Here is a 24,894-nt window from a genome sequence, read left to right as displayed (position 1 = left end):
ATCAGATCCAGTAAGATGTACAGACAGACGAATACAAAGACAAATAAGCACAGAGACAATTAACACAGGGACAAATGTCGACGGATTAGAGACAGGATTTCCAGAACTCAAAAAGTATCAAATCAAATGGACAACTGTTTTATTGAAAACATTAGCTCTTAACCAACTATCAGAGTTGCGAAGACTTCAATAGATAAGAATGGGTATAGACAGAAATGCAAATAAAAAACTGTTCAATTCAAGTCTAAATAAGTAATTGTTTCCCATTTTCTCAACTCTCTTTGAAACTTTCAAGGGAAACATCATCCTTAGCCGTTGCCGTGTCCAGGAATCTAGTTTTGTAAATGTAGTGTTTAGTGATGATGTTTTACTGAGCTCGTTTCTAATTGGCCGGAAACCAAACTTTAATGATTATTTATAAGGAAAGGAATCAGAAGTGCTTCTAAGAGTATTCCCCAGCTCTGTAGTCAATCTCGAACTATTTGACGTTTCATAAATATATGAGTTATGGGTATTTTCTGATTTTCAAAATGTACAAAGTGGGCATACAACGATGGTTGCCTTTAATAGTAGTCAATTTGTAGGCAACATATTAGGTACAATTTTATGCTGAAATTAGACTGAGGTTTATAGAATCATGTGTTTCTTAAAATGGTCAATAAAATATTGATGTCCATTTGGAGTAAAAAAAGTCAAATTGATCTGCCCGCTTTTCCGACCTGTTGGTATTTTATCTTTTTTTGATAAGATTGTATATGAATATTTTCTCACCTGAGTCTTCCGGCGTCAGGGCAAAGTTCAGATGAATGGATGCTGCAGGACTCTCATTCAATGAAGTCGTCCTGATCTGGGTAGTGTTGGAGTATTATTGGTCTGTTGATAGCTATGATACCTGTACGACCACATTACTCTGACTGACCATCATGATGTAAACATATACCTCGCACAATATTCCTTAAATGTTAACATGTTTTGTTCGCCGAAATTCATTAAGACACCCCCGGAAATGTAAAAAATGTTCAAACTTTTCGTTGAATAATTTACAGAAAGCAAACGTCAGAATTCCGACAAAAGTCGTTAATCAATCAGTTTTAACATAACTTAAAACTCTGTGTGATCGGGAAGATAAGATGGCCGACAGTCGACCATCTTGTATTTTGATAATTTCAGATTGTAGCACTGTTTCTCGATGTATATGTCTCCCTTCGTCGAAATCGTTTCCTCAGAAGATAGATCAACGGATGTCATCTTGGATTTCGACGGTGAAGTTTCATTTCTAGGAAAAGTTCTGTTAAATTTTTCTATGATAACATATGAATGATTATATTAGAATAAAAGTTCTTATTACTTGATACCAAATGATTAAAATGAAATAGGAAACAAAGTACAGAAAAGATTATTCTTGCATATAACTAATAAATGTCATTCAATGGTGGGCATCGGGATCTGGGATCTAATGTTGAATACAGTAACATACATCGATGTTTTCACGTGGAATGTCATGCTTTCACACATTAGTGTCATTTAAGCACCAACAGCAATCTTTAAAGATTCTGACGAGCTTCCTACATAGCAAACTAACAATGACTGAGACGGTCTGAGAAGTTCGTAAATAACACGAATGGTAAAGCTTTATCGAAATATCATCGGATTTTTTGCAGAAATGTGTAACGATATGAAATGAAGAATATCAGGTAATTTTCGGAAATTTGACTCCATACTCGTAATTGATTGTGAATATCATGGCCTGCCGAATTATCTCTTCTTTTTCAGTCATTACTCCAGTAATTCAACTCATAATGCGAATTACATCTGTTTTAAACAAATCTATAATCTACAATATCAAGTCGGTTGCATGTTGAAATCTCCTTTCATTCGTCAACCTTACCATAATTGTTTTACCTTGAGCAGTTGTATCTCCTTTGTCTACAGTTTACAGGAGATTTTTAAGAAGAATAAGTCTCCAACCTGATATCAAGACCTCACTTCTTAACTGTGTAGATGAGGGTGAGGGGTTGGGTAGATCGAGTGTTTGAAGTTTAACAACCTTGGAGCAGAAAGGATTATTTATGTAACCATGGTAAGATACTAATATACTATAATATGTTCGATTTGTGTGGGAGTCTCATTATATAGCAAGGGTGACCTCGCATTAACTTTCGGTCCTAAAACCAAACGATGAGTATACTCATAACTGACCTTTCTATAAAGTTTGACCAGAAACTATCAAATAATACATTTGAGTGATACTTACATTAAATCGGGACGAACTTGACTATGTCACTCTTTCCCATATTAAGACGCAGACATGTATTTGAATGTGAATCCATTTTAGATTGTATATAGGTATTTCGTATACAGTGGTCTTATCATATGAACCAATAAAGCTAAGATGATGTGAGTGCCAAGATACCATAGTCATATTTGTTCCTTTTTATGTTCATTTTTACTTCAATAAACAAATATATGTCTTTTCAATCGCTTTTTACTGTGACGGTAGGAATCTATCAAATAAAGGAATCTATTAAATAAAGGAATCTATTAAATCTATTAAATCTAGGAATCTATTAAATCTATCAAATCTAGGAATCTCTCAAATAAAGGAATCTATTAAATAAAGGAATCTATTAAATCTATTAAATCTAGGAATCTATTAAATCAATGAACTATCAAATATAGGATTCTAGTAAATCTAGGAATGTATTAAATCTAGGGATGTATTAAATCTATTAAATCTAGGAATCAATCAAATGTAGGAATCAAATAAATCTACGACTCTATAAAATCTAGGAATCTATTAAATCTATTTAATCAAAAATATATCAAATCTAGGAATCTATTAAATCAAAAATATATCAAATCTAGCAATCTATCAAATCTAGGACTTTATTAAATCGGGCAGAAATAAGCCCTTAGCTATCACAATAATTTGACAAAGCGTAATTCATTTGTTAGAAAAACTAAACAATGTCAAAGAAATGTATGCTCACCGTGTAAACCAAAACCTGATCTGGTGAAGAACTGATATTGTATAAACCAAAGCAGTTATAGAAAGGTTATCTTTACTAAGATACAAAGGCTCAATACAGCTCCCTGTTTATAAATAGTAATAAAAAGTTGCATCAAGACTCTTGTTATATAAATTAGTACTAATACAGACTAAAACTTGTCTGGGTTTTATATTGTTCAACATCTTGCTAACAGGTATGGCCATTTAAATTACGGTGTCCCTATGTTTGCATCTATTGAGTGTTTCTGTTTGCGGAAGACTGCAATATGTTCATATAGGTTTCCTTGTGCAACTGTTTGGAAAGACGTTGAAAAGAAATATCTCGTGCAAAAACAGGCACTATTTCATGAATTTGGCGAAACACATCACTCAACACCTGATCTTGTGAACACGATGCCGAATCCGACATCTTTTGTCAAATACCCAAATCCTTTGTTAATATTGGTTAATGTGCATGACAATGACGTACAAGAGATTTCCCCCGAAACTGAGAAAGGTAAGAAAACGCGCGAGAAACATAAGGAAACTATTCTTGTGAAAGTAGTTTTTTATATCTCATTACACATACCAAACCATATCTAGCAATAACATGCTATTACAAAAACATGTTTCCTCTTCTGGCGAAGTTCGGTGACTTCTGAACAGGACCACGTCTCAGCCAACTACAGGGCCAGTAGCTGTAGCAGATAGATTAATAAACAAGTTATCAAACAAGAACACAATGTACTGTCACTGGAAGTGTTAGATTCTTAGCAGGGAAGTTCATGTACAAAAACAAGCTGCCAGACCCTGTAGTACAGCTCGATGTATTGCCTTAATAACGCTACATTCACACAAAAAAAATGTTCTTTCTTAATTATTATTTTGAACTCCAAGGTCCGGCATAACGCAGTGACAAAACCGAAAGCAAATTAAGACATTTGTAATCATTATAAGCTTTCCTTAAACATTAACGTTGTAACAACAAATTTATGCAAATATCATTGATAACTATGATGGCTTGCAATGGAAAGCCTTGACGAATGACATCAAAAACTTCGAATCATAATTCCTGAGGAGCGATTGCCTTATTAAATATTTTTCAGATAAATTTAATGGGAAAACCAAAAGAAAGAGGAAGCAAATAAACTTATCAGTATCTCAACCTGAGGTTTCGCATGTTTTCCCCGTGTATCCAGTCGCACATTCACATTGACACGTATTAAGGTTGAATTTGCCGTGTTCCGTACAGTCAAGAACAGTGACACAGTTCCTACATTCTTTGCCAGAATACAGAGGCTTGCATTTGCAGTTTCCACCAGTTTGACGATCGTTACACGTACATTGGCACGTGTTCTTGTTCAGGGGTGCACCGTTCAAACAATACTTGTTACACCTGCTACTACACGTGTGACCTAAAGCATTTCAATACAATTAAATTATTCCCGCAAATGTTGCATATAAATGTCTATCAGAAATACTCGTGGTGATTTAGAAAATTCATTGGTGCAAGTAAGATCTTTATTTCTCTTACACATATTATGTTTGAGTTTTAATGTGACAATATATCTATTTCATTTTACATTCGTTAGGGCAGAGATTAGAACATCTCCAGATACGATGAAAAGTAAAATATTATACTCAGCGATGAAGGTTCGTTAAGCTAAATATCCATTGCTTTTTAAATACTTCTAATTCAGTAGTTTGTCTACAAAACACGTACATCACTTTTACACCTGAGGCAAAACTGTACTTTATTGGAGGCAAGGAAATGAAAATTTTACCATAAAAATGGTCCGGACAATCGCAAGAACACATAGTGTGATTCCAGGTACCACCGTGTTGACAGTTTCCGGAACAGGAAGATACTAAATCAACACAGTCAGTATCTTAACTCAGATTTATTGAACTGAATATAAAATATGAAGGTTTACACGATAATCCTGAAAGAGCTCAAGAATAAGACAATGTAATCCGGCAGAATAAGGAATACACTTATTACTAAACATGACTCCGCTTTACAGACCGGGTTTGATAATACAGGTATGGTTGTAGCGACAAGAATCTAGATTTGTTATAAAAGGCAAAAATCAACTTTACCTGACAGGGGAACGGAGTAGGCGTAATGGATTCCCATGGTGTGGTTTGACAAATGCTGAAATGCCTAGATTAAACATTTAGATTTTGTACAGTGTTAAAATATTATATTACATAGTTATTCATACACCAGTTGTTTCATCTACTCATTTCATATTCTTGTTGCTATCAGCACTAATTTCTGACAGTGTTCTCGTAACACATCATGTTTAGTGGTGACATTTGTTGGAGTGAATGTATTGATACCGAAGGCGAATGAAATGATAGCATTTGGTATTTAGATTATTTTCCGTAACTTGCTAGAAATCGAACTGAATTCTGCATAAAACGGTTTCGGTATTTAAAACGCAACAGAAACTTATCGAGACCGGCCAAAATGAAACAGTCCGTTTCGTCGTAAAAAAAATGATTTACAAGCACACTCAATTTCTAACAAATGGATACATAAACTCTGGGGAGCTGTTTATTTGTATTTTTCCGATGTTCGATTAGCTCGGACACGGCATAACAATTACAAGTGTATCTTCTATACACTTGCTTACAACACACACTAATAAAGCACCTGTATCTTACGTTTACCGCACACGAGTCACGAGTCAACACACCAATAACTGTATACATTTCAATGCGACATGCATCAGAGCAGAACAATGGTTGTTAATATTAAATTCCAGAGATAATAACTAGTGAATGGTTACACTTGGATTGTCAAAGACTGAGGAAAAACACAAATAATCTGTGCATAACGTATTGATCTATTCTAAGTGTAATTCATATCGCCAGTATTTGGGTAATACTAAACAGAAATTCAACTACCACAGTTTCATAGATGTACAATGCTATAATATATAGTCTTACTTAATAAACACAAATTTGATAAAAGAAACAAAAAATAAAACCGATTACAAAATAAATTACCAAACAATGAAAATAAAAAGCAACAATCATCAAAGAAAAAAATAAGTGGACTAGGCAAACACTACACGAAGTAAGAAGAATCAGGTCATCTAAATGAGAGACCTGACGGGGTCTTGATGTTCATCATTATTTGATGTTTATTAGTTCTTAGTCCTTCTCTTCACTGTTCTGTTCTAAACTATACGAGATCTTAATATTCTTCTGAAGAAACAGCGATGATAATATTTAACTGCTAAATACAACAGGGTCGTCTCTCCGTCATTTTGTTTTCTGATCATTCCCAAAATGATATGGACACAATAAGGAACCAAGGGGAACCGACATATCAAATTCGCGAGAAATCCATCCAGTCCTTTTCACAAAACAGTGATAACAAACTTCATTATTCAAATCCAAGTTGGCCGTCTGTCGGCCATTCTTGTTTTTCTGATCTATCTCAAAATCACACGGGCTCAACTAGAGACCACTTGGAAACTACATATGAAAAACAATTCTCAAGAAATAGAGATAACGATGATTGTTGAAATCCAAGATGCTGTCGACCATTTTGGTCTTTTGATCAGTCATTTACTCGAAAGAGAACAACTATGGACCAAGAGAACCTACAGCTGAAATTTGAAAAGATCAACCCAGTGCTTCTCAAGAAATACCGAAAGCAATATTTCATTGTTGATATACAGGGTGGCCACCTGTAGGCCTTGTTTGTTTTTTTAGTCTTAAAATCAAACTGGCCTGGCTAGAAACCAAGAGGAAATTATGTAAAGTACTTCTCATGAAATAGCGATAATATATTCTCATTATAAAAATTCCAAGATGACTGCTTGCCGGCCATTTTATTTTTCGAATTAATCTCAAAATCCAAACAGGAATATCAAGGTATCTAGGGAACCTACATTTGAAATTTGAGAAAGTTTCATTGGGCACTTCTCGTGAAAGTGATAACAAAACCTGTTTACGGACGGACGCATGGACGGATCACTGATTTGAATAATCAATATGGTGGACTAAAATGCCTTGATGTACCTTGATGACAGCTGGTGATGTAATTGGTCCTTCTGTGTACAAGTATTGGTCATAAAACAGGAAGTACCAGTATGTGCCGTCGAATTCTACAGGGTTCGCCAAATCATCGAATACCCAACTACTAACCACGTAGCTAGCTAACACAGGGACTTCGTCTTTACTCCATAACTCTACAAAGCATGGGGGTGCCACTTTAATTATTTGAGATATTGAAAGAAAACAAACATCCTTTTGTAAAAATAAATATGAAATGTTGAAATTAATTTAACTAGATGGTTTTGAGGATATTTGTTTTACTTCACTCTATTGACAAATTTGCAAAAATAACACGTATTAGTGTTATTCTAAAACGATCAGAATGGAAGTCAATTTTCTTCTCTATTTTACCACGCCTCATATAAGGCATCCGTACCAGATAAACAGATGCTGAAAGGATAATTTATGGAAGTTTTTAAACCAGAGTGAGTAATTAGTATGGGAACTCAAACATCAATTTTTACACCAAATCATTTTCTAATCAACTTTATGTCATTGGATGTTTTTCTTAAATTGATTCGAATTGAAATGAAACACCAACGTTGACTAGAAATCATTGAAGGTAATCATTCATCCTTTGGGGACATCAATTATGTAGCACATGTCATGCGTCATTACGTTCTGTGAGATTTATACACCTTTATGTTGACTTGTATTTGGCGACAGAGAAATGTTAGGGAAAATTGATAATCTTCTAGATGTGAACTAAATTGTCCACCTTTAGGATACAAAATCATATATACCGGGACGAGATACGTTTCTTTGTCAAAGACAAACGAACAACCTTTCCAATGATTATATATATATATAATATATATATATAGTGATAGACTCCGAAGCACTTTCCTGTTTAAGGATAGAGATAAAATATTAGAAATCATCATCATTAATGTACCGCCAATTAGAATATTGCTCATGAACAAAGGCTTACTATGATTATACTTAAGACATGCAAAAGACCCATGCTGACACAAATTTTGTATTTTCGATTTCATGAGGAAACAAAGATCTGTCCAAAGTTTTTTTTCAAAAATCTACAAAGGAAGTAAAATGCAGTACACTATGACTTATGTAAGCCTTGGAAAAAAGGAAAGCAGGTTTACTGAGTCATAATTGTCGGTACAAAAATAACTGTAGTAGCATGACTGTCTAGTATCCTTATCAGATGTACAAATGTTTGACATATCTTGATAAAAGAAGTAATATTTGACCCAAATCATCTAACGTATAGGAACACATAATCAATATTTACCGTACATTTAAACATTAAACAGACTGAGAAATCATACTTAAAATTAAATAACAACGGTAGAAACAAAATTTAACCTGAAAAACTGCTTTAAACTATTTTGATATAACCAGTGGCGAATCGCACTGACTTACGTGATGGCTAATTAAATCATAGTTTATTTGAAATCCTTTAGTAATGAAAACTGATGAATATCATTAGTCACGCCTTATAACTGCAATCGGGCACGTAATCTCTTGAATTTTCAGTAGTTATATTCCTTGCTAAGAAAGTTTAGGTACCTTTAACCGTTCTATAAAGTAACTTGCAACATTTTCTGCCTATGTCAGCATAAAATTTAAGTATGTAACATATTCATTATATTATGTTGTCTGTCTGTCAAATAAAATCTCTGGGTTTAGTTGTGCAAAAATGTAACGATATCATACCTACAAATGTTTGATGTGTGTGGGAGTATTCTACCCAGAACTGGATGTTATATGCTCCGGTCGGCAGTACAGCAAGCGTCTTTCGATCACCTTGAGGTAAAAAAGGAACCAATGACAAATAATCGTTTGAGGTGATTTAGTATTAAATAGAATTAAGTCAACCGTGAACTAATCAGACCATCATGTATAAGTCATACAGAGTGACAGATAACGTCTATCGGTTAACGTTAAACTATGGTGGTATGACGTGTGACTTAATTGTTCAAACAGAGTATTATCATACATCTAAGAGTTTTATGAAAACATCACAGTGATTTGTACATTATAACCAAAGACAGATTTGCATTATATTTTAAAACAATACTTGACACTGGGGGTGATATTCTCAGAAATCACCATCAAACACTTTAAAAACAATGAGGACCAGTCGTATATCTTAATCATTTGTTAACACACAGACAGTACACAGTAAAGAGACAAATGTATTTCTTACTTGTTTTCGACTTATGTCGATCTTTCGTATTATTATAATACCATGATTAAAAGCAATTGAAAGCTGTTCAAAATGTTTGTCGTTGAAGCTGCGTTGAAAGTGGTAATTGTCTAAAATACAAGGAAGTTGTGTGAACAATTCCAAACTCGGTATTTTAAGCTATGTTGTCATACAACACTGCATTGAACCTAAAAAGTGATTCCAGATGGAGGCCATTGTAAATTTCAGTTTAGATGAAGTATTGACCATAAAAATGTACTGTTCTGTTTCGATTTGTTTTAGTTCAGTTGTTATACTGATAGACTCAGTCTAACAAAATATATAACCTGTACTTAGTGTTGCCGTCCTTTACTAAAACACACTAAAATACAACGCCAATTACTCGCCGTTTGTCAATTACCAATACGTACCTTTAACCAGGTGGTCCTTATGCTAAACAAACTATTGTACCAAGCGCTTCCACAATCTTACCCTTAATCGCGTGGTTCTTATATTAAACAAAACATTGTACCACGTGCCTCCCTAATCTTACCCTTAATCAGGTGGTCCTTATGTTTAACAAACAATTGTACCAAGCGTATCCACATAGTTACCCTGAATCAGGTGGCCCTTATGTTAAACAAACTATTGTACCAAGTGCCTCCCCAATCTTCACCTTAATCATGTGGTTCTTATGTTAAAGTATTGTACCAAGTGCCTCCCTAATCTTACCCTTAATCAGGTGGTCCTTATGTTTAACAAACAATTGTACTTAGAGCTTTCAAAAGACTTACCCTTGGCCAAAAAATCCGAATAAACGCCGCTGTATGTCCGGCATGTTGAGTTGTCTCCTCCACAAACACCACAAGCATCGAATACTTTATCACCCATTTTTCCATCACAGTCGAATTTCTGTCAATCGATTGAATAATATGATCAGTTTAACAAAATGTTGAGGAAAAGGCTAAATGATAGAAACGAGATTTTTATTTTCATTTTTCATTTTCCTTATCTCATTCTGTTCCCACTGAATACTTTTTCTTCCAAATAACAATTAAATATGATATGTTTTCATTTCTTTCTTTTTCATGTACGGCATATGTACAAATATTGATTAGATATAACACGAAATAAAGTCACGCCAACGCTTATGCATACTCTTGAAAATATACAGGATTGGCTGGGCACTAAAAAAATGGAGAAAAGGAAACCATTTCTCAAGAATATGTTATTAAGCAAACAAACACATTTGATTTGATAAAATAATAGACATTGAAGATCTAATTTCAAATATCTATAAAATCTTTTGTTTTTACTTACGAAACAACGACCTTGAAGACATCGACCGTGCAAGCCCGATTTTCTAGGCCAGTTATTTTTATCCCAGGAAGATTCTCCCGACGTGTCACATGGTGTACCATCCGGCATGAGGCCAAACCTAGTGAAAGCCGGGGTCTTGTACCCAGTCACGTGATCACACTGGACTTCACACTGACCAATTTCTAGAGGTTTAATGGACAATTTAGATATATGTAGACATGATGTGTATAATTTACATGTTCTGTATATTCATATCAAACTGAGAAGGCACAAAAATAGTTATCACATGTATCTACCGCCAAAAGGAGCAATGTCTTTGTGTTCTGAAAATCTAAAATCATAAAACTGAAAATCTGAACATCACAATACTGAAAGTCCAAAATCACAATACTAAAATCTAAAATCACAATACTGAAAATCTAAAATCACAATACTGTAAAATTACAATACTGAAAATCTAAAATCACAATACTGTAAAATCACAATACTGAAAATCTAAAATCACAATACTGTAAAATTACAATACTAAAATCTAAAATCACAATACTGTAAAATCACAATACTGTAAAATCACAATACTGAAAATCTAAAATCACAATACTGTAAAATCTGAAAATCTAAAATCAAAATGAAAATCACAATACTGTAAAATCTAAAATCACAATACTGTAAAATCACAATACTGAAAATCTAAAATCACAATACTGTAAAATCACAATAAAAATCACAAATACTGTAAAATCACAATACTGTCTAAAATCACAATACTGTAAAATCACAATACTAAAATCAAAATCACAATACTGAAAATCTCAAAATACTGAAAATCAAAATCACAATACTGTAAAATCACAATACAAAATACAATAAAAATCTAAAATCACAATACTGTAAAATCACAATACTGTAAAATCACAATACTGAAAATCTAAAATCACAATACTGTAAAATCACAATACTGAAAATCAGAAATCACAATACTGAAAATCTAAAATCACAATACTGTAAAATCACAATACTGTAAAATCACAATACTGAAAATCTAAAATCACAATACTGAAAATCAGAAATCAAAATACTGTAAAATCACAATACTGAAAATCAGAAATCAAAATACTATGAATCAAATTTGCCTTTATTGCAAGATGATTCAATCAAAATAATGCCTCATTAAAATTTTCAATTCCCTTAGTTATCAATGCTACATGAAATTTTTTTTTCTAAAAAAAAATGTATGACACGTTTAAATTTTTCACACACAAGAATTTGACTTTCTTTGAAATCATTCAACATTTAAAATTACATTGATAGCAATTTTTGGGTTAGTGTACTTGTTGGTGTTTGATCGACATTTCGACCACTTTTGATCTTCCACAGTCGCCTCCAAGGATTTACCTAGAATTAATGTCGTGTGCTGGATACAAGCAGCTGTATCATGCAGTTTAGTTTACATATCTTAACTCTTGAATTTGTTTTTAAAGCCGCTATAGACTTGTTCTCCTTTTGTACAATTTCTACAATATCACATATATTTCAAAATCACATCTGATAAGTAGCTTACCTGCTTCATTGTTCAACCTTGCTCCAGTTGGCAGATGATGCGACCCATTTAGATGCCCTGCAGCTATCAGGCGAGCACAAGTCTCTGAGGCTCGTTGTTTGATCAATGCCTGTTTATCATCGCTGTCGCCTTCACAAGGCTGAAATATCAATGTTAATTATATGAATGAATAGCATGTATACATTTACACTGTTGCATTGTCATCGGAAATTCTTAATCGTATGATTTAACAGATACGTACTGATAACAATTGAAGTATTTTTGTTTCCATTCAGACATTTACAAAAATCATAATTTTTCAAATATGTCTACAAACTTAATATCACTATAATTTCTTTGGTTTTTGTGATCCAACAAACTGGTGCATTTGTTTCTCTTTTAAAATAAATGTTTTAAAACAGGTCCTACCATTGTGTTACAGGTTACTGCCTGATATGCGTCTCCTTTGCACGTTGCATGATTTTTCGGCCTAAAGATTATAAAAATACATCTACACCGGAAGTACTCAAAGTGACAATACTGTGGAGGGTTGGAAGACAGTGATCTACATACAATTAATGACATCAATTTATTTATTTATTTGACGAAAATTTCCTACTGAATAGCAAATATACAAGTGAAAGTTATTTTATATAACACGCAAATGTAGTGATTAGCAAGATTTAAATATGTCTTTGTCGTCAATGAAATAGTGACGATACTGTATATCACTAATCGTTATATAAGATATCCTACAAATGGAAAGTAAAGCATATTCTTTGCGCATTGGTTTACAGAAAATAATAAGAAACAATAAAGTAGACTCGGCTCTGATCAGCTAGTGTAAAATACCGCCACTTGTTTTAATGCATGTGTTAACATACGCTGGATTTGTACAGCTACGCATTCGATACGATAGTCCTGAACCACATGTGCGCGTGCACGGTAGCCACGCAGTCCACTTTGACCATCCTCCGGCCTGCACCGTGAGGTTGTACTCCCTAGCATAGTCCCACGTGGCACATCCGTTTTTAAAACAAATCTATGAATCAAATTGTCAAAGGTTTAAATTAAGCCTCTCACAAAAGCTGAATATGGAAAACAAATGAAATTAATCAACATTAGTATTTGGAAAAAAAGACGGACAATTATAGGTATGCACAAATGACCAACCGAATTTTATCGCTTTAGTTGACGCTGTTTGTACACTCAAAATTATCAGCTGTCAAGACAGATATCAGTATTTAGAAGGCTAGATGCTCAGCACTATTTCGTCCATGGGTAATTTGGATATTTTTTTTTTTGGTGGGGGGGGGGTATTGATGTTACATACCTTTCCATCGTCACAATATTGGCCTGGGATATTGTTGTTGTGTCGGAGCATGCGACCGTACAATGGACCATCATTCATGTCTACACAGGTGAATAACTGACAAACCTGGAGACGCAATAAGACGAATTCTAATTGCATTTTGCAGAGAAAATAAAGATTAAACTACACGTGCTGAACACCAATATTTCGCTTAGACTTACACTTCTTTAAACGCAGATGTCTCACTGTACAAAACCTAAATAGTTAACCAAGGGAAACCTTACAGATTATTTTGTATAATTTTTTCATGATTTGATTTGTTCTGCTTTATGACGGTATAGGCAGGATGCTAGATTCGATGCACTTTTATTTTATTCGTTCTTAGCTTGATGTGTTTGGTGCTCATTATGCGTGTTGGTTTCTTTGTTCTCCTTTGGAAATGCGACATTATTTATTTGGATTGACATGGCAGGTGACCCGTCTACAGAGTCTGATATCGTTATACTTGGACTTTCCCGAGAACTTTTCTTTTGTTCTCATTTTGCCATAATCTCAGCGAGGAAGTGTTTGAATTAAAATTTTATAGATATTTTTTCGTATTCTTTATTGATCTTTGTACCATTTCTAAAGCTACTCGCGTTTAAATGAGGATGTTTCGTATTCTTTATTGATCTTTGTACCATTTCTAATGCTACTCACGTTTAAATGAGGATGTTTCGTATTCTTTATTGATCTTTGTATCATTTCTAAAGCTACTCGCGTTTAAATGAGGATGTTTCGTTATTCTTTATTTCTAAAGACCTTTGTATTTCCATTTCTTTGTAAAACTACTCACGTTTAAATGAGGATGTTTCGTATTCTTTATTGATCTTTGTACCATTTCTAAAGCTACTCGCGTTTAAATGAGGATATTTCGTATTCTTTATTGACCTTTGTACCATTTCTAAAACTACTCACGTTTAAATGAGGATGTTTCGTATTCTTTATTGATCTTTGTACCATTTCTAAAGCTACTCGCGTTTAAATGAGGATATTTCGTATTCTTTATTGATCTTTGTACCATTTCTAATGCTACTCACGTTTAAATGAGGATATTTCCTGAAACGAAATCCAGTCCCGTGTAGAATTTCACAAACTTCGTCTGGAGTGTACCGCTGACCTAGTTCATCAAGTAGTGTTATAAATAAACAATAGACAATGGAAATACACACGTGCTAGTAATGTATAAATAACAGGACGAAAATAACATACTTATACATTCAATATTTACCATTATTTTTGTTTGCAAAAGGTTAAACGTCCACTTAAAAGGTAAAGTCATATGAAAGCGGGTGTCAATGTTGACATTGGATGAGAAAGCACAGAAAGTTAGAAGCAATAGGAAAGAAGAATATTTTAAGTCTATTTTGGTCTCTCCTATGTCCCTTAAGATCATAACAAAGAACAGCTACGATTCTGCTGAGAATTCGCTATAAGTCATCCCATCAATGTGTTAATAATTTAGTTGGTGATGACTGAAACACTCGAGCTAAATTTATGTAGTAATACAGAACAGCGTGTGTTAATTTTGAAGTTGGTCACATGACAAAGATAAAGTAAAATGCTCACTCGTGGAAATGACAATAAGTTATTGTTTAATTCTTGTAAAAGGGACACTAATACAAGCAGAGATATTGTCTGAAAGAGGTTTGGAGTTATAATGGTCTGAAAGGTAGTAGAAATGGCAAAGTATGTATGACGAGCGTTATAAACTGACCATATTTTTATAAGACGTTGAACAATACAGAACTATATTTCAATTACAGAGAATATTTAAATTTCACTCATCATCTGACTATTTTCAAATCAAGGTTGAACCTCAATGCTGTTGATATCTGACGAATACTTACCTAACAGTTCCTCCTTGAAGTGGACAGCTTGAAGAGATGAGGTTACGTTGGTCAGTGGAACATCTTCTCTCCACAGACATGAAGCGCGTCCAGAGCTGTACACAACAAAAGTACACGTATTATAAAAACTCATGTTGACAACTTATTTATTAGTTCCTTTACAGCATTATTTATATTTGTTGGGAAAACAGGACACGATCTCTTCAATCCGGTCATTACATACTCTGGTTACTGGGGCTTAATATCGAAGTATGATTTCGCTTTACTTAAGATCTGCTTAGACTGTAATAAAGTTAAATCCGCTGCCTTCACAATGAACTAAATGTTATTCTTTTTTTTTTTAAAAAAAAGGACAGAAATTGATCAATACTTCATGAAAGAGTCCATGTCGTTTCTATTGCAGCTGCTCCAGCCTGCTCCGTACGATCCCATTATTCCTACATCAGGAGTTTTACAACCGCGGTCTACGTCGTGGTACATACCAATACTATGTAGATGTGGATGTAGAAACAGACACAGGTTGTTTTATCAATATGCAGGTGCTTTGTTTAGGGTTTACGTCCGTACAAAAGTAAGAGACAATGAATGATTAGGATGATATAGAAAGTGACAATCTCCTATACTAGTTAAACTATATCACATTGTATTACATTATCATTCAAACATTTAATGTCAAGTAGTTTTAATCTATTTCTGATCTACATCATCTCTAAATAGTAATCCTAGAGCGACAGTTCATCATCCCTTCTACTTGTCCTTAGGTCTGATTTTTGGAGAGTTTTATTAAGATTTAAATGCATTTGACAAAAATGAAACACATTTTGAATATCGGTGGAGTCACCAAACTTACAAACGGGCATCGAATACAATTAATCAATAAATCAATACAATTCTAAATCACGGTTCCGACTATGCAACTTTCCGATGGACCTCGTCCACTCCAACCCCCTAATTGATTCATATAAAAAATGCATGGTTCTTTTCATATATCATAATCCTTGTCATATTTTGGTCGTTCGAAGGCAATCATGGCATCAAAAACGCTATAGGAAGGTAAGTTTAATTTATCACCCAGCCATCATAGACAAAACATTGACACAACGTCAGAAATCTGAAACTCTAACTTACGCGTGTCCAATTTCGTGAGCTGTTGCAATATATGTGATGATATCACGGCTACTCTCAAACCCACAGCGGTAGACGGGTTGGCAAATCCTTGACTGGTACGATACCCCCAACAAAGTGTTGCCATGGTATCTGAAACAATTCTGTCCTCATCAATACGTTTCGAATTAGTCTTTAGTTCAGTGAAATCTCCGATTCGCAATTTAGAATTTCAAAGTGTTTATGTAGGTTTGCAATTGTTTGTCTTTTATTAGTTGATTTATTGAGGTTTTGAAATCATTTTCATAACGTCAACAAAATATTTTCTCGATATATTGTCACTAAGTCAAAGAAAACGTAAGAAGTAAATGTCGTGATTAGTTCCAAGGAGAAGGCAACTTATAATACTTTTTGCTTTTTGTTTATATGAAGATCCCAAATCACAACGCCTCCTTGATATACACAAAAGTTAACCAACCATTCCCCCTACTCCCTATTCGAAAACGAACCTGCATGTTCAGCGAAGCCCGAGCGATATGTCTATGAAGACACGTATATGTAATTTTACAAAATATTCAACATTTTGTGTGGGAACACTTTTTGAGACCTGAAAGCCTCTTCAGCAGAACTAAAATAAATTCTAAACTTACATGTTATACCAGGGTTATAAGCATATAAATCTTCGCCTTAGCTGTAATATTGTATTTCCAATACATATTTACCTATTAACCCCACTTTGGAAAATGTTATGTTAAATACGGCTATCGTTATTCGACTGGATTCGTTCTTGTAAAACTTCAAATTTTAATCAGTATCATCAATCATACTCTCCATTGTCCACCATTTTCTCATAAATTTATAAGTCGTGACATTAATATATGCACATAACTTACCCTGTATGTATGAACGCGTGGTCGTGTGGAAGATGTTGTGTTCCTGTACAAAAACTGCTCAGCAATCCGGCATAGTTATCACCAGATACTGTATACCAGCTCTGAAACAGTCAAAAACAAGTCTATAAAATAAATGAAAAATAAATATTCGTATAAGTCAGTATGTTTTGCACTGATTGGTTGATTTTATAATTCATGCCAAGATATATAGATACTGTCCTAATAAGACAATGAAACAATTCCACAGCAACTTAAAGGTTAAAGTGGCATTGTCCTAAAATTGATTGTCATAGGCACCTTAGTTTGATATAACTTATGGTCATTTTATAAGGAGATTAGAATGGGGGAAAACATATTGAAATGTTACTTACTGGATCAGTCTCAAAGAAATTGACATATTTGATCTGGAATGTCACATTGTACCCAAGCATCTGAGATCGCGACCACTCCATTTGTACCTAAAATATGACATGTTTGCTAATCAGCACGGTACGTTTTTCTTTCTTTCAGAATATTTTATTGTCATGGTGGTATTGACAGTAGGAATTGGGCAACAGGCAGATCCTATGAAAGACCTCTCCTTACAGTGCATAAACAAGTATACAGACACATCAATCAAAATTAGAGATAACAGATAATAATAATATTAGGAATAAGAATGTAGAAGATAGATTCAAATGGATGATTATATAACCGAAATGCAAAATAGGCATCACCATCGTTTGTATTATAGGGTTCCAGAACAGTAACATAAACTAAAAAATACAAATTAGGTATCACAAGATATTACAAGACTGGGTCAAAATATGTCCATTTGTGGTGGGACAGGCTGCAGGTTCAAACAGTCCATTTGCACATAATCCTGAGCTGAGTCCCTAAAATGGACAGGCGGACCCACACTTGAAACATCAAATACAAATGAGAGATAGAAAAGATAGAAGTATAGAATGGGATGTACATTTGCTAAAATAGGCGACCAGTGTCAGTTATGAATCTCTGAACTATATCAAGAATAAATTTATTCATGTTTGCATCAAGTATAGGAGAACCTTTGAGAAATGTATCAATTGTAGGAGGTATAGAATCACTAAGGTCAGAAAGGGAATTAAAGAGGAGTTGTCTCTGGTTAGTAAAGAAGGGACAGTGGAAAAAGAAGTGGGTACAATCTTCAACTGGGTGGCCACAGTTACAGGCAGGGTTATCTTTAAGGTGGGAATTGAATAAATCAAAATTCAGATTACTTGCAGAGTTTCTTAGTTGACATAAAATTATGTTAGCTTTACGTTTTTCTATGATAATGTAATATTAAACATACAATTTTAACAATTTTATTAACCTTTCATATGTTTATAGGATCACACAACAGGCTATGCCTATGTATGTACTATCCAAATTGAGTGCATGAATACAATACATATTCTCTGTTACATTACATCGATCATTGGGTTTAAACATGCAAGGGGAGGTAGATCCAATTTGTTATGGAATATATAATTATGCAGTTAATAAACATTACTGATAATGAATTACACATTGATCCTTGGGAACAGGTCACAAAGTCCATTTGTATATACATCGCGGCCATCTATCCATCGGATATGTATATTAATGCACAACAACTTTGTATCTAATGGTATGGTCGGATATGGTTTATTTTTTGCTTTTTTTTTTTTTTTTTTTTGGGGGGGGGGTGTAAATTGTTATTGTTTATCTATACTGAGACGATCAACTGAACACAATATATGATATACAATATATTATATAATATATAAGTAAAATACACTTACATTTAATAATTATAAAATGAGATAATATAAAAAAAATATTATCAATTATATCAAATAATTTGTGTATCTTACAATAATTTATCATGACTTACATATGACCAGCAGAATGGTGGTTCTAAATGTATCAGTTTATTGACTGTGCTCTTCACGAAAAAGGAAGTCTCTCAGGGAGACGACACTTATTTTGGCGGAACAGACTTAGGTTATACCACTCAATGAATTGATAATCCATAATTGTTTGATTTGTTGGAGACAAATTCTTACAAAGTTCCCATTACAACACAATTCCTTACCATACTGTACTTCAACATCAAAAGTTCTAGCCGTTTCGCTGTATCGTTGGTACCTAATAGTTTGGTAAACGGAGCGTCTGTGAAAACGGCCATCTCTATCGTAATGTCGTGTGATGGAACAGCTTTCTTCTGGCGAGTCGAATGTTGAACTAGATGACTTTCAATAAATGTTTGATCTGTGAAAGAACCATTTGTTGTTACTAAAACGAAACCCGCTTGGTAATATAAACAAAAACATTAATATATTATGTCGGAGATGATGTCATACACTCTGTGTAATCCTTTCACACACGTAGAGGTTATGTTCTGGTGACCTTTGCTACCTGTGTGACACACGTAGAATGTCGTTAGAGGTTATGTTCTGGTGACCTTTGAACCCTCTGTCACACACGTAGAATGTCGTAAGTGGTTATGATCTGGTGACCTTTGCACCTTTTGTCACACACGTAGAATGTCGTAAAGGGCTATGTTCTGGTGACCTTTGCACCCTCCGTCACACACGTAGAATGTCGTAAGGGGTTATGTTATGGAGAACTTTGAACCCTCTGTCACACACGTAGAATGTCGTAAGGGGTTATGTTCTGGTGACCTTTGCACCCTTTGTCACACACGAAGAATGTCGTGAGGGGTTATGTTCTGGTGACCTTTGCACCCTCTCTCACACACGTAAAATGTCGTAAGGGGTTATGTTATGGAGACCTTTGCACCCTCTGTCACACACGTAGAATGTCGTAAGGGGTTATGGTTTGGTGACCTATGCACCCTTTGTGACACACGTAGAATGTCGTAAGGGGCTATGTTCTGGTGACCTTTGAACCCTCTGTCACACACGTAGAATGTCGTAAGGGGTTATGTTCTGGTGACCTTTGCACCCTTTGTCACACACGAAGAATGTCGTGAGGTGTTATGTTCTGGTGACCTTTGCATCCTCTGTCACACACGTAAAATGTTGTAAGGGGTTATGTTATGGAGACCTTTGCACCCTCTGTCACACACGTAGAATGTCGTAAGGGGTTATGGTTTGGTGATCTATGCACCCTTTGTGACACACGTAGAATGTCGTAAGGGGCTATGTTCTGGTGACCTTTGCACCCTCCGTCACACACGTAGAATGTCGTTAGGGGTTATGTTATGGAGACCTTTGCACCCTCTGTCACACACGTAGAATGTCGTGAGGTGTTATATTCTGGTGACCTTTGCATCCTCTGTCACACACGTAAAATGTTGTAAGGGGTTTTGTTATGGAGACCTAGAACCCTCTGTCACACACGTAGAATGTCGTAAGGTCTATGTTCCGGTGACATTTGCACCCTCTGTAACACACGTAGCGTGGGGTTATGTTCTTGTGACCTTTGAACCCTCTGTCACACACGTAGAATGTCGTAAGGGCTATGTTCTGGTGACATTTGCACCCTCTGTCACACACGTAGCGTGGGGTTATGTTCTGGTGACCTTTGAACCCTCTGTCACACACGTAGAATGGTCTTATAGACATTTTATTTTGTAGCAATTTATTTCATCACATGTTTATCAACTCAGATCCCAATTCTTCCCCCGTTACTATCCACGAAGGAATGAGAAAAGGAATCAGCATTTTCATGATTGTCGATATGTCGAAACTAAATGATTGTCGACATGTCGAGACTAAATGATTGTCGACATGTCGAGACTAAATGAGACTAAATGATTGTCGACATGTCGAGACTAAATCATTGTCGATATGTCGAGACTAAATGATTGTCGATATGTCGAGACTAAATGATTGTCGACATGTCAAGACTAAATGATTGTCGACATGTCGAGACTAAATGAGACTAAATGATTGTCGACATGTCGAGACTAAATCATTGTCGATATGTCGAGACTAAATGATTGTCGATATGTCGAGATTAAATGATTGTCGACATGTCAAGACTAAATGATTGTCGACATGTTGAGACTAAATTATTTAATGCATAAATGGGTTATGCAAGATATTTTACTTTCAAGATTCGGTCAGTGGTTATTTGATGTGCTTATGCAATAGTGCCCAGAACACGATATCTTAGAAGATGCCGTATCCTAATACGGAGAGTAATTGTGCGAGAATCGGGATCTGCAGTACAATCGGATCGTAACCTGCAATACAGGTGCGAGTACGTAATTATGGGGCAAGCAGAGAAACGGTTTGGGAGTTGCAAGAAAATTTCTATGGTAAATATATTTTACAGGCTCAGATTACGTCACCTATATAAAGGCATTTAGGTAGTGCAGAAAGTAACTGCTTACCTCTGTCATGTGCACTGAAGTCACCCGTGTTGTTTTTGCGGGAGATAAGGATATTTGTCGCCACACCTGCAGGTTTCTCTGACGATAGAAGATGGCTCGGAATCGAGTCAATTCGATATATTTGTGTCGGAGTAGTTATCAATCCGTTCTGGAAAATAAACACTTCCTTTAAAAATCGATGTACTATGTTTGTGGTTTCAAAACAAACCAATAAAAAAGTTTAGTAAAAAGTAGGAAATAAGATATCAAGGTTAAAGAACACTAAAATATGTCCATTATACTTGTCAAGTCAGTTCTGATAACAAGGGCATTAACAGTCACAAGAGTTCTATAAAAACTGTCGTTTTTGTTGTTCAAACTTTTAATTAAGAATTACCTAAACAATACTGTTTATTTAATACAAATGTATAATGTGAATAACATTGAATTATCATGCCACGTCAATAATTCTGAAGGAATCTGGATGGAAACTGGGTCAAAAAATACATAATTCGGTTAAGTACCTGAGGAGACCTTCATCTTCATTTTCATTTGCCCAAATATGGAGTCTATTTAAACATAATTTTGGAGTTAACATGGACCTTGGGAGTCATAAAATTAAAATAAGAAAGTTGCAAGCACCTCAATATCCTTCCATCTATGGAAATTATTTATTTCCACTATTGTAGGTCTGCAGAAGTTTTATGTAAATGTTGAACCCCGGGGTCACGAAATTAATCATTTTGATAAAGGACCTTGGAACACTTGCAACCATAACGATGATTTAATTCTGCCATACCTGGGGTCACGCGAGAGCAGATTTTGATATTCCACTGTATTTCACTGCAAATTGTCATTGAAATTGGTTCTGTGTTTTTTACAAATGAAATTTGTTTTTTAAAGAGTCACGAAAGGACGACTTCGGACACGGGGCGACTAGAATAGGTTACTTAGGACTTCGTCTCAGGAGACCTAACCAGGCTGTTTCGACAAAATACTAAGTTAATGTGTTAGGTTTTGTTATCAATCAATACATATATTTTATATATTCTTATTAATTTTTCGACAGTGGTAATGTTATGAAATTCATCTTTATAATCTAATACAGTGTAATAAAATACACGATTTTTGTTGTATAAATGTTCTACCAACATCTACAGTCATTAACAGGTGTTAGCTTACGAGATTAATTAATATATTTACCAGCCCGTCACAGTAAGACAATGCAACCGTTCCATTGTGTGATGTCACATCTCCAGATAGAAAGCAGTCTGGATGACGTCCAGTCCAAACATTTTCGTGATCCCCATTTGTAACTAACACCGTTGCCAAGGGGTGTAACACGGTTCGGATTTGTCTTGTCCTTAGGTGCAGTTCCTCGCCAAATACTGGGATCTTAAACTCAATATCCTTGTTGGCCAAAGTGCGCTTGTGCAGTGCTGCTGTAGCAAGGTTATGTCTGGTGAAAGAGAATGTAATGAAATATGATCCATTTCCTAGGAATAAGAGAGAAAGAAGTCCTGACATAAGCACAGGAAATGATCGCTGCGTCTAAGTGAATGTCGTGACAGACTACTAACATTTTCGCTCAATGTATTTCACTGAATTCCTGTTTATTTTTTCAGTTGCGGAAATCACAAAAGAAGAGTATATTTTCCATTGTAAAATTCAGTTTCCCTATGACATTTCACCATCTATATTGTTTATGTGATAGACGGTTCACGTGTACTGCACTTACATTTTGTTATCTGCGTCGTTTATGGTGGACAGGCTGAAGTCGTTGTATCCAGCTAAAAAGCGGAAGACTCTTAACATGTATTGTATAGGACTATCAAATGCGTAAAAATAACCAAATCTACTATAGATATCATAACAATCAAAATATTGTAAAAACACACAAATAAATAAAACACTTAATAAAACTTTTTAATTTGAATTCTGGAGAGTCAGGTTGATAAATCAAACTGGATCATACAGCTGTTCCGTCCTTCTACGATTCGTCAGCGATGGTAAAGGCTTTAGTTTCTAAACACAGTGGGCAACTAAAGAAAATCCAAACTGACCAGAAAAGTCTGAAAATCAGTAATAATAAGCTGAACCAGCACCATAAATAATTAAACTCCATATTCTTTCATATGCGATAATTTTACTTATTAAAGTACATGTGTATATTTACGAACATCAACATGCAAGTCACTGACGGGTTCTAGAATGACAAAAAAACAGCTGTTTATTGCAGTTTAATTCATTATTTGTCTGTACGGCATATAATTCTTAATTGGTTATTAAACGTCCCTTGATGTCTTTGTATAAACCTTTATAACATAATACCTACTACTACGTTAACACCTACCACAAAGGAATAGAAATCTGAGGAAACATTGAAGCTTGTATGTTTAGGTTCAATACCATAAGTAACGAGATGTATAAAGCATAAATGTTGAAATAGTATATGAATAAATAACAAGTCAAATCTGATGATTAGAAAAAAATTAAGTACGTGTTGGTTAATGTTCCCACTTTTGTATTTTTCAGCTTAGTTTTGTACATGTAATAAAATAATGGACAAAGTTTACAACAAGTAAAAATTTCCTTTACACATTATTTTTACACTTTATCCCGTTAAAATCACATTTAGAGCATGCAATGCAATTATTTACCATCTTCTAAGTTCAATGAGTTGATAAATGATTTCAGTGGTTGATGTAGCGCCGAGGAGCTGCTGACCTGCAAATAGAATACACTAAGCTTTACATCTTGTCTACATCATGTTGTCGTTTACATTATCAATGACATGCCATGCGACACACCTTACCTGAAGTATTAAACAAAGGAATACCCAATGATTGCCCCTATTGCCGATGGCCGCCATAACTACCAACTGATAAACAGACCAACTGTCCACGTCACTCACAAAAATGACTATATATAGAGTTCTAAAAGGGCTGAGATACACATACAAAACAGGTTTTTTTAACTTTGAGTGTACAATTGCAAACATGCCGGGGTCAAACCGTGCATTTTTGTTTTAACTTAAGGATTCTTATCTAACATTAGACAATGTCTAGTTATCAATTTCATAACGTCCTCACCGTGTTATCGGTGCCTTGATAAGGGAGGTCGACAATTTATTTAAAAGCTCTGACCAATGCAATGAAAAGCCTCGCTGTTCCATGTCATGGTTAATCAATTTATCGAGATTTAATTTATATTGTGACGCCAAAGTGATCTGGGCCCAATCTTGGGTCTATAAAACATGGAAAGCTGTCACAATTTATATAGAGTTAAACCCAATAA

At 34.7% G+C, this 24,894-nt stretch overlaps 1 protein-coding gene across 1 annotated transcript; it reads right to left on the bottom strand.

Annotated features, from left to right (window-relative positions):
* Positions 1–4,150: 4,150 nt before the first annotated feature.
* Positions 4,151–24,469, bottom strand: LOC132552074 (A disintegrin and metalloproteinase with thrombospondin motifs 2-like). Its single transcript, XM_060216217.1, has 23 exons — positions 24,413–24,469; positions 24,258–24,324; positions 23,336–23,387; positions 22,801–23,056; positions 21,619–21,766; positions 19,351–19,526; positions 17,642–17,728; positions 17,271–17,371; positions 16,402–16,530; positions 15,644–15,760; positions 15,274–15,368; positions 14,464–14,543; positions 13,406–13,510; positions 12,957–13,114; positions 12,502–12,562; positions 12,094–12,232; positions 10,533–10,714; positions 10,007–10,124; positions 8,741–8,830; positions 7,028–7,197; positions 5,090–5,153; positions 4,774–4,857; positions 4,151–4,404 (listed from the first exon to the last, which is right to left on the bottom strand). The coding sequence occupies exons 1-23, from the start codon at positions 24,467–24,469 to the stop codon at positions 4,151–4,153; spliced, it is 2,790 nt and encodes a 929-aa protein (XP_060072200.1).
* Between the last annotated feature and the right edge of the window lie 425 nt (positions 24,470–24,894).

Source organism: Ylistrum balloti, unplaced genomic scaffold (genome assembly GCF_031769215.1).
Source record: "Ylistrum balloti isolate Yb309-2 unplaced genomic scaffold, AGI_CSIRO_Ybal_v1 Utg370234, whole genome shotgun sequence".
NCBI classification, from domain to species: Eukaryota; Metazoa; Mollusca; class Bivalvia; order Pectinida; family Pectinidae; genus Ylistrum; species Ylistrum balloti.
The sequence above is the reverse complement of the archived record's forward strand: the minus strand, read 5'-3'. Positions and strand labels throughout refer to the sequence as shown.